The 14,999-nt window shown below is 32.2% G+C and overlaps 1 protein-coding gene across 1 annotated transcript; it reads left to right on the top strand.

Annotated features, from left to right (window-relative positions):
- Positions 1-4,460: 4,460 nt before the first annotated feature.
- Positions 4,461-13,060, top strand: LOC105323144 (uncharacterized). Its single transcript, XM_034466777.2, has 6 exons — positions 4,461-4,511; positions 4,950-5,029; positions 8,780-8,839; positions 9,625-9,718; positions 11,758-11,901; positions 12,538-13,060. Exons 2-6 carry the CDS (start codon positions 4,997-4,999, stop codon positions 13,017-13,019), a joined length of 813 nt encoding a protein of 270 aa, XP_034322668.2. The 5' UTR covers positions 4,461-4,511; positions 4,950-4,996; the 3' UTR covers positions 13,020-13,060.
- Positions 13,061-14,999: the final 1,939 nt, after the last annotated feature.

The following is a 14,999-nucleotide window of genomic DNA, read 5'->3' as shown; positions in this document are numbered from 1 at the left end:
GACATAAGTATGCATTTGAAAAATTAAAAAGTCTCTACCTCTCTGGTATTTTTCTTGTATCTACATCGTGTCTTCGACAACGTCTTCGTCATTTTGAATGGAGTATCCTCCTCCTACTAAAGACTCGTATTTGTGGAATTGTAGCCTAAGGAACATCTATCCAAAATCCTTTACAGACTGCCAACTCACCAACAAATCCTTGTCACTTGTCATTTCTGACATAGTTTTTTGTAGCAGTGTAGTTAATGTCCCACAAAATACCAAGAAATTTCTGACATCTCTTTCAAATCTGAGATCATATGGTGGTAAGCAAAATTTTGAATATATAAACTTACTTAGAAGTACATCAACAAAACTCTGCAGCGGTCTCCCACTTCAGTATGGTACTTGGGCTATTTCTCGAATTCAGTTAATTTTCTATTTCATGAACGTTAGAAAAAAGACAAACAGACATATGATTGCTTTATCAAGCTTTCAGATGATGATGAAGATGATTGCACTAAACAATGTTCGTTTTATCAAATGTTTAATCTATTAACTGTCCGACCGTTTTCCTGCTCGATTTATAAATTTGCCGCGTTCCTCATGGTTTATGTCGTAAACGACAAATGAAACACTGCATTCGTTAAAGGAAATACATAACGGTGATGGAAATTGTATGTAGAGAGCTCCACAAAACTTAAAAATAGTAATGTATAAAAAAGTGTCTCGCTAAAAAGTCGAAATATTGGAGTTACATTTTTCTTTACTTATCTGTGACATATTCGGATAGATTTTTGGTTGATAAATGTCTTTGTGTAGCTCAACAAATATGCGAGATGGAGTAAAACTTTAACATTTCTATTATCAGCCGACCATTCTAGCATTTAACAGTAGACCTAAATTAGCAAATTTTTTTTTCTCTCTCTCTCAAAATACAAAACATAAAGGATTTTAACAATATGATTGCACCACTCAAAGACGTATTTAAATAAAATTTAATGCAACAATTAGGGAGATGCATAAAGTGATACTACGTCACACATAACGATCACGCAATTTGTGTCATGATTATGCTATGCAGTTTTTGCATATCCTAACAATAAATTGATTAACTAAAACTACCGTTAAAACCCCAAATACTTTAGAATACATCTCTTACCCCTGATACTTTTATTTAATTTATATCATTGTCCTTTGTATTTTGTAATAATTATTTAATTGTGTATGTGGAAAAAATTGGAGACGAAAATATATTTTTAAAAATATTCAACAGTCAAATTTTCATTGAAATATTACTTAAATAGTTTCAAGATAATATTAGAAATAAAGATATATAGACGTCTGAACAAAAGGAGATACCTGTACATTATATTATGTTACTATTTATGTTCGACTTAATATATTTTTATAACATATTTCTCAGTACTCAGTATTTCCCCACTAATTGCAGTAGTTGCATTCTAGTTGCATCATATTTATACCTCAGAGGCTAAAAAAGGAAAGGCAACCCTATTTTTGTCAAAATGACAAAGGGAGTTTCAAGAGAGATTTAGCTTTGCCGTCTAAAGGGGCTTGATGGCCGTGGCCATATTAAGCCTATTTACCTCTTTACGAAGACGAGCTACATATATGTATTAAAGATACTGGACACTTCTAAAATTGATATGGTAAAACAATAAGGTTTTTTATTTAATAAATATTAGTTAATGAGCAATTTTTCATATTTCAAAGTTTAAGGCATTACATTTTGGATGTAAAAGTTTAAGGCATTACAATTTGGTTTGCACTGCGAATTTCGGAAGTCATATTAAGAGAGAAAACTTTTATACTTCTAACTTACACCTCCTAACACTATGCTAATGAAATCTTAACATTCTTAAATATACTAGTTGGTACATTAAATTATAATAAAATATTTAAATATTTTTATACATAATTATACACCTTCGTATTATTATCAAATAACGATGTCCCTTGCATCATAACGTGTTGGAAATTTGTACTCAAAATAATTAAACAATTGTACAGTCCTTGAGAGATTCTGATTTGACTACAAAACCAACTACTAATCTCTGACAATATTAGATACTTTGCTGCGTGTTTCTTTTTTACAGGTAAACAGAGAAGATGCAACAAAGGTATATATAAACATTAAGATGTGAGTACTTTTTAAAGATGAACTTTCTGGAGTTTTTCTTTTCTAAATGTTAGCTATAGCTATTGGCCAAAATTTTCATATGTCAAAGTTAAGGCAGGTTTAATGTTTAATTTGTTGACCTTCAAGCCTCCTCACTGAATGGGATTCAAGTCAAACAAAATTAAAGCATCAGACAGGAATCATTATTTAAGTTGACAATCGTAGGCAGAGAAATTAAAGATTTACATGTACATTAAAAACGAATATATTATTTGATAAAGCGACCAACATGTCATTTTACATAGTATTTAAACAATCGTAGTAAATTGTAAATTATATGTCTATCTTTTTTAGCTATTCTTCTTTAATCAGTCTTGAATTTTTTCAGTTTTTGACTTGATGGTTAATTACTAAATACGTTTGTTAGAGACACAAGTATCTAGATTACACCCGCTGTAACGAATGATATCTGGAACCAACAAGACGATTCGGCTGAGGAGTTAGGGCGATGGACTCTTTTGGGTATCTGAAATATTAATTTTAACATCAAATGAGATAAGGCGGCAGATATTTTATTCCCCTTTTCTCGTTTATTGAATTAAAGTCAAATCACAGACGAAACAAAAAAATAGATTACTCATTTTAATTGAGAGAGTGTGAAAGAGGGGTGGAGAAAGAAACAGCTGTCTTCTCTCAATGAAAGAGGAAATCTCTGATGTGATTTGTATTTGTTTTACTTTGCTTTCGACTTAGATATACATGTAGACATTTTTATCAATATCTATTCCATGAAAACGACAGAACATTTTGAAATGGTTGTATACCTTATTCTTTTGTCTTCTTTGGAGATCAATTTTTGGAATACATTTGTGAGATTTGTGAGATTTGATAAAAGGTGGACTAAAAATAGAAGCTTTTAATAAAAAAAAAAGACAACTATTGAATCAAATGACGTAGTTTTCAAAGCACAGGACGATAGACTATTGCAATTCTAGTATATTAAAATTTTGAAAAAATAGTCTTTTTAAAAAAAAATATTCAACAAAAGATACTGGTATCAAAGAACTATATATGATAGTCAGATTTGGCCCCCAAAATTCGCCATTTTTTAAACGATTCAGGTACATTACTTTGTTGTGTTATTTTATAAAAGAGTTGACATGAAGTATGTTTTTTACCTATTTATTTGATTTATATGCATTCACTGTCAGTATATGACGTCAGAAGTGACGCTATTTTTATATTTCAATCAAAATCAATCAAAAATTGACATTTTTCTTATCTTTTTTCGAATGGGAAATATAGAGCGACTCTTTGAACAAGAACGAACTTTTTGTCACTTATAAGTATTGGAGAGATACATCTTTGGTGAAAATATTTTGTTTGTTCAAGCAGTCGCTCAATGTTTCCTGAAAGAAAAACTGCCTTAAAACAAGCCGTTTTATGCTAAAAATGAGAAAATGGCGGGAAAAGGTAAACTTTATGATGTCATATTTTTAAATTGTGGGCACTGAAATCAAAATGAAAATTATGAAAAAACTTCAAATGTATATTTGTACAAATAAAACAAAGAATTACAGTAAAATGACAATGTTCATTTTAGGGGGCCATTTTAGGCTCAAACCATATATAAAAGTCCTTTATGATCCGTCTGAGGACTAAATTCAAGAGTAAGATCTCAGCAAATTTGCATTGATGTATTTTTAAATTAAAAACTACTCCCAAAAGGGTACCACCAAATGATTTAGGATGGTAGGAAAAATTGCCACATTGAATTTTCTCGATGTTCAGTCATATAACTATTCGCTACAAAAAAATAAACTTTGCTGCCGAATTTTCAGAATAGAGTGATGAGAGTTGTTTGTCCTAAGATTCAGAGAAAGCTTCAGTCAAATGTCCAAAGTCAATACCCCGTATTTTCCTATTAAGATTAGGATTTTGATAGAATTTAAGAAAAAAAAATATCTATATGCCTTTGAATATATACATTCGCATGTAACCACGTTTCAAACTATTTTTATCGTGATATTGTTGATTACCTTGATATTGTCTCAACTTGTATGCTATCAAAAGATAACAACTAAGAGATAATCATTCTTCGACAGAAAATGCCTTTACCAAGATGTAAGCATAATTCCTTCCTTTTTAAACATGCAGAAATTATTACTTATGTTTTCATGGAGCAATTCTTTGGTTTTGTTAAAAGGTGGTTTTATGTAACACCAACATATTCAACGTCTGTGTTGCAATTAAAACTTTTTTTTCTTAAATAAATACTCTTTGGAAAATATAAGAAGTCTCAATTTTTAATAACGACATTTTATTTTGTCTTAAGATGGCGTCTTTTTGTTCACCATCTTTGCTGTTGTTTTGCATGGGCAAGACCATCATGGTAAATCGTCAATTACCATTGAATAAATGTATACTTAACATTACTGTAGGTTCCTTAATTAAACAAAAAAGTCTGCGTTAAATAGCGAGAGGTGCTTCTGGCGAACTTTAGAATCTCGCCTTTTAAGTTAAACTATGGGGAAAAGACGGCGTTTCCTACTTGATATGCACGTGATTTCATTTAAAATGGTTGAGTCGCGAAATTAATTACTCACGTAAAATAAGGAATCTACAGTATTCTTATTTATCTAAGTTCATTTTGATTTAATTGATTTGTGTTTGTAATTTTTATATTTGAAAAAATAATACGATTTTTATAGCTACTTTTTTAAGTTCATATAACCTGTAAACAACGATGCTTTAAAATTGTCGTGTCATTAAAGAAATAGTCAAATACATTATTGTATACTTACGGACATTTTCGTGATTTACAATGTAGATCCGCCCGTCCATTGTGTCAGTTGCCTTGACGTTCAGGACCCCGGTATGTGTCGATATCTCATCCAGTGCGATGGCGAGGTAAGTTAACCTTTTTAAACACCCAGACCTTTCTACTGCCCACCCCCACCTCACATAACTAACAGAAAGTAACCACTATCTAGTATTCCCAGTAAAGGGTAAAACAATAACACATGCAATACGCAGGCATAGCAACCCAACTCTGTTTTTTAATGTTGATAAACACAAGAGCATTAACATAAAACTATCAAACGTTTATGTTTATTGATTTAGTGAGTGTGCAATTATTCCATTTTACAACCCGTTTTCAAAGATTTAAATATTTTTTAAAAACATGTTTTGTCTTTATATTGAACTAGATAAAGTTATTTCCGCATGAAGAAAATGATGCTTTTTGTACTTCATAATTGGATATATCATTATATTTACATAATTTATTGTCTTTGTCTGTTATAACACTACGAATCGAATTTGTACTATACAGTCCAATAAATTCAAATGACGTATTGTTGGGGCGCAAGCGGGGTTTGCAAACTTAATATTATAACTTTAATTGTTCAACTGCTGAAAAAGATATAAATATTAGTAATAAGGAATCTTTCTTTAAATATTATAAGGTTATAATTTCGGTCGGGGCGTTATCAAATCTATCATAAAGCCTTTAGGGCGAAGATGCGAGACTTCGAAGATGCGAAGGCGAAAGCGCGAAGTTGTGAAGGCGAAAGTGCGAAGATGCGACGGCAAAGCGCGAAGATGCAAAGGCGAAAGTGCGAAGTTGCGAAGGCGAAGGAGCGATACTACTATCGCTACCTCGCCTTCGCACTTGCATTTTTATGTTTGTGGACTTTTCTATCGTTTAAAAGTACTTTTATGTGTATAAAATGACATTTGCGGCAGAGAACGATTTTTTTTCAACAGCCTGCGCAGTTCCATAATTCGAGGGGAGGGGTCCGATGGATAATGTATTTGCTGTGGGAAAGGGGAGGCTCCAAGGCATATTTTTGGTAAATTTACTATGTGAAATTAATATTAAATTTTTCAGGTGTGGGTCCTGACCCCCTCTCCTCTTTTTTTGTTTGAAATAAATAATATTGAATTTACGAGGCGCTGGTGGATGGGGGCTAGGGTGCGGATCCTCTCTCATCCTCTAGATCCGTGAATGAACAAGCAAGGTAGGATACTGAAATTAATCAAAATGTTACAGTGGATCATATCATGAATAGGCATAGCCAGCACTGGTCAACATATACATGTACCATGTATGTCACATAATAACGTAAAGATAAATAAACATTCATAGTAAGCACGATGGCCTAGCGCATGCATACCAGTAAGATCCGAGAGTGTTCCGTAAATATCGGGCGAGTACGTTACTTGCATCAATTTTTATGTAATTGACCGACAATAGCTGAATGCAATTAAAATAGGCAAAGGCGAAATCGCGAAGATGCTAAGGCGAGAGTGCGTGGTTGCGACGGCGAAGGAGCGATAGTCGCACTTTTGCCCCTTCGCACTTTCGCCTTTGCAACTTCGCACTCTCGCATCTTCGCCCTGTAGGCGGAAGTGCGAAGGTCGAAGAAACCCCATCGGAACACTATATTTTTCCGATATAAATTTTCAAAATAATTTTAAATCCATAAAATATGATGTTATGAATTGTTAACATATCAACAAATATTGTTCTTTGTGTGGTATTAATGCGGTAAATTGAAAAATAGATTAATATGCAAAAATTTGTGTATTTTGATAATCAGTTAGCGGGGTACTTGGTTAGTCGATTGTCACTCCTAGTTATTTGTAAATAGAATGTCGTAAGAATAAGTTTAGTTTATCTAATCATTGTGATGTTTAACCAAGCTTAAATCAATACGACAGATAACAGTTCATTCATTGGATTATACTGCAATTAACACGTTTTATAAGTTTATTATATATGTTAAATGCGCTGTAAGCTTCGTGTAAATCTCTGATAGCATGGTTAATGTGATAATATTCCGTCTTAATTCGTTTAACTAGGCTACGATTGTGTATTTTCAATTAGTTAGAAATTTGACGAAAATTAACAGACGATGATATGTTAAAAATTTTATAGGAGTCTTATGAAGTAAAAGTGCGACAATATTCCCTATATTGTTAAAACTAAGGAAAAGGAGTGATATAGTTCAAGGTTCAAAGAGGAAGTCTAAAATTGTTTATGGAATTGATTTATATGTGATCCCAAATCAATCAAAATTAAGAAAAGGAGATATTTCTGCTGAAATTTCATTTGTGGCTTATCGGATATACATTTACGGATGACAAGATTCTATAAATTTGGATTTATGTTGGAAATACATGTTTTAACATTTTGTCATTTTTGTTTGTTTTATGCACTGTTGGATATTTGAATATCCAACTGACAGGCGGTTGGATATTAAAAATATCCAACTGCCCATCAGTTGGATATTTATATATCCAACCACTGTTGATTGAATAGTGAAAATAAATGTTGACAAAATACATGGGTGACGTCATAGAAGTTTTTTAATTAGAAGCACACCAGAGTGACTTCCAACACCAAAGGAGCAAATCAAGTTCTCGCTCGGGCCCTAACTTTTAACTGCCGCCTATAATGCACCACCACAGGGGTAGCCCCCTACCAAGCTTGCCCTTTGCACCAAGGTCAAGCCGGTCTTTCATGTACTAATGAAGTAACGCCTGAATCCTCCCCAGCACTGAAGATGGATACCCCCGCCTCCAGAGTTTTGAGACAGACATAAAAGAAATCCTCTATCGTGATGATCCGGATTCCGCTAAATGAACTTGTCTCTACGAGTTCACCCGCCACTAAATTGCGATGAATGTGAATGCTTAAACTGTAATTTTTTTCACCCATCAAGCCTTACCATAGGCCTAATTAATGTAAAAGTGCACTGATAAATGTAACGAAACTGAACATACTAATCTGTATTTATCATCTGGGAATGATGTTTGATGATTAACGCACCATGGTTTCAAGGCCCTCTAAAGGCTGTTGAGGAATGCTGCATCGCCCAAATTATTAAGATGTGTTCTGTCATAACGGAATTACAGCGGCTTCTGTGCAAAAGTGATTGTTGATGCCTTTAGACCAAACCCCTTTCGTCTTAGAAATTGCTTTACAGTACGATTTACAGCTTTGCATATGGCATCAATCTTGCTAGCCGATTTTGCATTGCACCAGTACAGTCGTGGGAACGTATCTGACCAAATAATAGTCATATCTGGGATCAACACTTTGCAACATTATAAAGAGCATTTAATAGTATGAATTAGTTCAACTCCGCACAACATTGTTTAATAACTTGATCACGGATGCTCCCTCATTGCTGCCTCTGTTGCAGCCCCAATACGAAACGAATGATCGAGTTCTTAATCGTCCAATCTTACCCTCATAGAATTGCAATGATTTGGCAAGTATGGCTGAAAATTGATAACGTGTCAGGGGCTTACTATCAAAATGAACGAAGAATTGACCTTGATCTAAACCTTGAGCTCGAACCTTTAAATAATTAGTCAATGCGACAACATGGCAAGCCTGGCCTTTAGTTTCTGACAAAAATAAAGTAGAGGAATGGCCAAATTATTCGATCTTTGATTGTCTCAATAAATGAATTCCAAACGACAAAACGTTCTCAATAATCATTAAATTTAAATTTCCTTTTTTAAAAACACTACTTTGTGATTAAAAGTGTTTTGCTTTAAATGCGTAATATGTTTCTTGGTATATGGCATATTTGTTTTACTGAATAGAAAAATAAAGCGTACAAATTACTATTATATCTTTGATAGTGTTTTGAGCGAACAGAGGACCAGAATGGGACTCGGACAAAGTCATACGGCTGTGTAAAGGTAAATAAAGACAGAATTAGTAACATTACAAGCATTCTTTAAAGATAGATAACTCTGTCGATTTCAAAGCTTCTTAGGGAGACTGAGTGGTCAACTTATCACCCGTCGGATCTACCTTAAATTATTGGATATAAAGTTTTAGTAATAAATAATATCTTATGAAAAAAGTATCGTTGTCTTAAATGATTTTTTAGCAAAGTCTTTACGCAGAAAGTTTCTTTTCAATGAGATCAATTACAATTTAAAATTCCCGCGACCATCCGTCCATTTATTTACATTTTTAACTGTATCGTTTACTTCTATTTCATCTTACAGCTAATCGTGTATGCTTATAAATGTTGAGGTGTATTCTTCAATTTTCAAAAATATATAGTCTTTTAGCAGTTCCAAATCACGTTGTACATGTTCATTGCAAAATTTATTAATGATACGTATGTAATTTGATTAATGTAAATCAACTTTTTTTCGCAAAGACTTTATTCTGCGATTGACCGGGAATAAAATGGTTCGCGGCAACGTTTCGTGACCAAGTCTACTCCACCCCATGTTTTTATTACTGTAACAGCCTTGCGGTTGTGATGGATTCGCTTCGCTTCAAAAAATATGCCCGAAACGAAGCCATAACAAACCTCGTAAATTTTTTTTCGAAGACAAAGACAACTTGGTTTACACTCTTTTTGTATGAACAGATTAACAAAGACTCAAGCAAATAAAGTATTTTTTTTAGATACAGTTAAAGGACTACCATATAACAAATTTTGAATCATCTGCTATATATATTATAGAGAACGGATTGTACTGCGTCAGCCAATATTGTCGGAAGAAGAAGTTCTCTATCAAACACAACTACATACTGCAAGAAAGAACTGTGCAACAAAGGCAAGTGTTCTTAATTAAAGAAAAGGTCTGTTAACATTTGTAAACCAATTCAGCACGATGTCAAATTTAAAAGAGATCTTAATCATTCAACTGCTTTGTTCCTAAATTAAACCCAATATATCTACCTTTCAATCCGTGGAGTATCTCCCTTACATACATTGCAATCATTTTTACTTTTAGACGAAACGCATGGGATAATGTTTACAATCATTCTCTTTTACAGTAAAGTACCTTCAAAATCATATATGACACTAGATAACACTTTACACTTGAAAAAAAACCCCAACAATGCTTCATTTGTACAACCTTATTTTTTGGGTTAATTTTTGTATATTCTTTAAAGTTGAAATTAAAAAATTGCATGACTGGATATTTAGAGGAGCCGACAGGGACGTAAAATCTAAACAAAAACGAATGGTGTTTATATGTACTGTATGTAGCTCTGTTTCATTTTGTTGCCTCTGACTTTGAATAAAAAATAGCTAACTTTTTAAAATCTTATTTTAAACCATTGAGTAGGTATTTATTCTAAATTGCTATATTCTTAATTTTGTTCTTTAGGTCAAACTTCACTATAATTTTAAGCACTATTCAAACAAAGATTTTCAAATTAAAGAATGTTTTCAAAAAAATAATTGGGGAACCCCATCCACATTTAACTTCCTTATTTTATGCATTTATTTTTTTTAATTTCAATTTATGCACGCCGTATCCTTTTTAAGTTTTCACTACAAATATGTAAATCATGAGTTCGAATCCCCCTGGATATTTTAATTCCGTTTTTTTGTATCCATCTTGATAAAAAAAATTAATTTTCACCTTTAAAAACATTTTAAAACGTATTTTCCGATCAAATAATGTAAAAAATAGTGAAATTTGAAAATCCTAAACTGGTGAAAGTATGTCAATTATACTGTACCTCAATTCACATTATTATCGACATATGTCCCACGCCACCCTAATATAACTTATAACTACATGTACCAATCTGTCGAGTTAAAAAAATATTGGAAATTAAAAAAGGCAAGTGTATGCACATTAATTTGCATATTTTGAACCAAAGTTGTTAGATATAAAGTATCTACCCAATGGTCAACTCGGCCTTCACTTTCTGCCATGACGTTAATTAGTCTAACCGCGTTCCTAGGCACCCCATTCTGAAAAATCTTTTTCATTAAAACTAAATGAGTATTAAATTAATCCATTTATATATTGATATATAATCTTATTTATGATTTTTTTAATTAACCGTTAAAATATATTAAAAATTTCTAATAAAACCACGTGGTCTAAATTTAAATGACAATAACATTCGCAGAGGTGCTATAGGTTACTATAGGTTGAATTCTTTATTACAGAAAAACAAGCGGCTGTGTTTATAAGACCAACAGTTGTGGTGAATCCCTTTCTCTTAGTTATAAAACGATACCATTATCACTGTTTATGATACTGCCTCATAGCCGCCCATAGGACAACTCCTCCTTTCTAATATTTTTTAATTAAGAATTTGGTCTAGACATTATTAAAACTCATCAATTACAAAGCTCAATCTACATGGTTTTAATTTAATATGATTGGGTTTTTTTCAATTTGAACGGTTTGCAATTACATACTATGAAAGAAAATTAAAAGGCCAGCAAAGCTAAGTTATAAGTACATGTGCATTTTTCTTAATGTTGTTTTGAAATTGAAATTTTGAAAATCATCCTATGCATCATCCTATCATCGTAAAACTAAGTTAGTTTAATTATTTACTAGTATATCTGAGGCAAACGAGTTGCATGTATGTGTTTCTGAAACATAGTTTTAAAAAAGTGCATAGAGTTGAATTGATTACAAAAATTATAAAACATATGCATGATATAAAACATATAAAGAAAAAAGGTTTGAGTCGGCCATACAAATTAAAAGAAGTGACAGTGCACTACACAAAGGCATAACGACCTTACCACTGGAAGACAAACCTGGTTTACTCGACAGATTTCAAATATTGAATTAAAACTATCAGATATTCACATAATGAAACACTTTCTCTTTAGATATACATCACTTCATCGCGCCACCCACTGAACCGTGTGTAGATATATCTGCGAGAGATTGCAGAGACCCTGCAGCATTGGAGGCCATTTGCAGTGATTGTGAACTGGCTCAGTATTGTCGAAAATCATGTGGACTTTGCCAAGGTCTTTTACTACCTTCAATATATTTAGATATTATATTATTATTATTATTATATTGTCGAAACATCATTTTATTCACATTTTCTTTTGTATTGCTTTTCTAAAATTATTATAACTTTTGGCTGTGTAATTGAATGCGGCATTTTAACAAGGATTAATGGCTGTTGGCATTTTAGACTTTATTAATCTCCTGGAAAGAAAAGCTCTGTATAAAAATATATATATGTTTATAAAAATATTGAATTTTTTAAAAGTTACATACTGTTATAAATATGTATATTATGGGATGATGTTATTTTCAGTAACAATTATTTTGTGTAGCGGTGTTTTCAAATTGAAAAATTAACTTATAAAAACAGATCATAAAACAAAACAATTATTTGAAATTCATACGCACATTTTATGATAAAAAATATTGAATTTAAAACAAAACCAATCAATTCAGAAACTACACAATCAAATTAATATTTTCAAATTCAAACATCTTCAAGGTAGGCATAACAAAATGTTTTTTAAGAAACCTTTCATTTGATATTTAAATTAGGCAGCCATAATCTTTTACGCCATTGGTTTGAAATTTTACATTACTCTAATACTAGTACCACGTTTGTTATTTCTTTCCGTCCATTTCGTATTCAGAGCACACAGGGACCGCTACTTGGTCGGAAAATCTCGTTTTGTTTGACTACTATCCAGCTCATAACAAGTGCAACTATAGTCAAGCAATAGGGCCTTCCATATGCAACAGCATCAAGGCACAAGCTCGAGCAATAATACATCACGGAGATTACCTTAATCTTCCAACGTACAATAGTCTAATACACGTCCACTTTACAACAAATGGCGAACCTCTTACTAACCTACATCTTCTCTCATGTCGGACAACTGGAAAAGGCCGTGTGGACATTACACTCAACAACGCAACCATTGCTGAGGCTAATTACGACACTAAACCGGGTTGGGTTTGGGTTCTTCATGAAATGAACCCGGCACAACATAAGGGTACTAATAATTACACGTTGGCCATCGTGAAAGACAGGAAAGTTAGAAGTTATGGCCACTACTGGCTTAGAAACATCAGACTTGAAACTACGGTAGTCCACCATGGACATAATAAATGACAAAAGCAATAAAATATCGGAATAAAGTGAAAATATCTTTTTGTTTTCCTTCCGCTCTTATTTTCATTGTTGTTTCATCTATCATCAAAATAACTGGAAAACAAAGTTAGACAATTCATAAAAACAATAATTGTCATTTTATAATAATAGTGTATTCTACTGCATAATTATAAATGGACGAATTGCTCAGAAATGAAATATTAGTTCCTCTTAAAAATAGTGAACAATTGATGCATTTTTATTTAAATGTAAAACTAAGACCAATTATATTGTTATTTCAATATCTAAATAACGTTTTCCATATAATACTTATGTGCTATTTGCCCATGGAAAATAGTTATCGAAACTATTTACTGGAATTGTTCGATTTTCCTCGCATTTACTCTCGCAACTTATTTAGTGTTATCCAAGTTGCTAGATTTAATTTGAAGTCCGATAACTCAAACTTGTTAACAAGCAACAACTCAGCATCATTGACAAGTAAAGTTTTCATTGTGTATGTTAATGCGCAGACTAATAAAAAGATTTTGCTTTCATACCATTTATGAAATTGAACAGTTGTAAAAAATGACATACAAATGTTATAGACAAATTATAAAGTGTTCGCTTTGGAAATTAAATTCACAGAAGTATGCTGTCCTCAGGGTTATTTTTATTGAATGTTTAATGAATCCATATACCATACTACGTCTGTAATACTCGATATAAACAGCAATATATTGCCCTTTGCATACTTGCGTTACATATTTAGTCCCTTGGGGGCTGTAATAATTCTATTACCCTCAATCCTCAACCACAGTCAACATCTGCATAACATTTCATCACAATTAAATAAAAACGCTTAGATACGTGTACGAAATACTAAAAGGATCATTAGAGATTCAAGATTCAAAAGTCGAAATATGGAATTCAAAAAACGTGATTCCAGATTTGGAGATTCATTGTCTAAATTGACCAGTCAAATCATACATATGAACCTCAGTATCTTTGCGACGGTAAACTATTTTGGGGGATGCTTGGCTAGTAAATGAATGAATTGCCCTCTTGTTTTAAGCTTCTACGTCTTAGACTTGTTGGCCTTAAAGAAATCAAGTTGTGTAGTTTTGTAATTTTAACAAAAAGAAACCGTAACTCTTTATCATAAAAAAAAATTAACAAATAACAATAAATCATTCAATTTAACAAAAAATCCAGAAAAATGAATAAATGATTAATGACATTTCATTTAACAACATATTGCAGATCACTTGCGTTAACTTATAATTAATATTTCTAACGCTAGGATGATTAGAATTACACATACAAGTACGACGTACCTTTATAGAAAACATAAAAAAATATTCTTGTGTCGTACTTACGAGAAAATATCTCGGTATTACTAGTAAATTGTCTCGTTATCATGAGAAAAGATTGCGTAATTTCTCGTTATTACGAATTTATTATCTCGTTATTAAATATTACGAGAAAAGATCTCGTAATGACGAGAAATGCTCTCGTGGCTGCTATCAGTGGCTGCTAGCGTTAGCTTTGTTTAGTTAATGGCCAAAATGTTCATATGTTAAAAGTTAAGTCAGATCTGATGGTTAATTTGTTGACTACCTAGCCTTCTTAATGAATGAAATTACATAACAAATAAAAGTCTTAGAACGTTGTTTTTATTTCAATCGACAACATTACACAAAAATATAATACTGAAGCCGATTTAAATTAAATGCTTTATTTAAATTATAGTTTCGTATGAATTCACATTGAGTTAGACAAACAAGCACATAGCATCGTTTTTGAAAGTGAAGGAGGGGAGGGCAGACTCATCCAAATCATCTTGACAAGCAAAATTAAAAAAAAACATTCCAAATTTGTGAAAACCCTAATTCGTGGAAGGGGATGGGATAGTTTACCTGTTCACTGTTCATTTCCTTATTTTCATTTCAATCTTTTATATGTAAGTTTAAGAAAGATCTGCGCCAAAAAGCAAGTGGG

This window comes from Magallana gigas, chromosome 5 (assembly GCF_963853765.1).
Source record: "Magallana gigas chromosome 5, xbMagGiga1.1, whole genome shotgun sequence".
Classification (NCBI taxonomy): Eukaryota; Metazoa; Mollusca; class Bivalvia; order Ostreida; family Ostreidae; genus Magallana; species Magallana gigas.
The sequence above is the reverse complement of the archived record's forward strand: the minus strand, read 5'-3'. Positions and strand labels throughout refer to the sequence as shown.

Bases quoted from the DNA above. Each gene is read 5' to 3' on its own strand.
- LOC105323144 (XM_034466777.2), top strand. From the start codon at position 4,997: ATGTGTCGATATCTCATCCAGTGCGATGGCGAG. The intron at 5,030-8,779 runs GTAAGTTAACCT...TATCTTTGATAG, and splicing joins TCATCCAGTGCGATGGCGAG to TGTTTTGAGCGAACAGAGGA. The intron at 9,719-11,757 runs GCAAGTGTTCTT...CTTTCTCTTTAG, and splicing joins GAAAGAACTGTGCAACAAAG to ATATACATCACTTCATCGCG.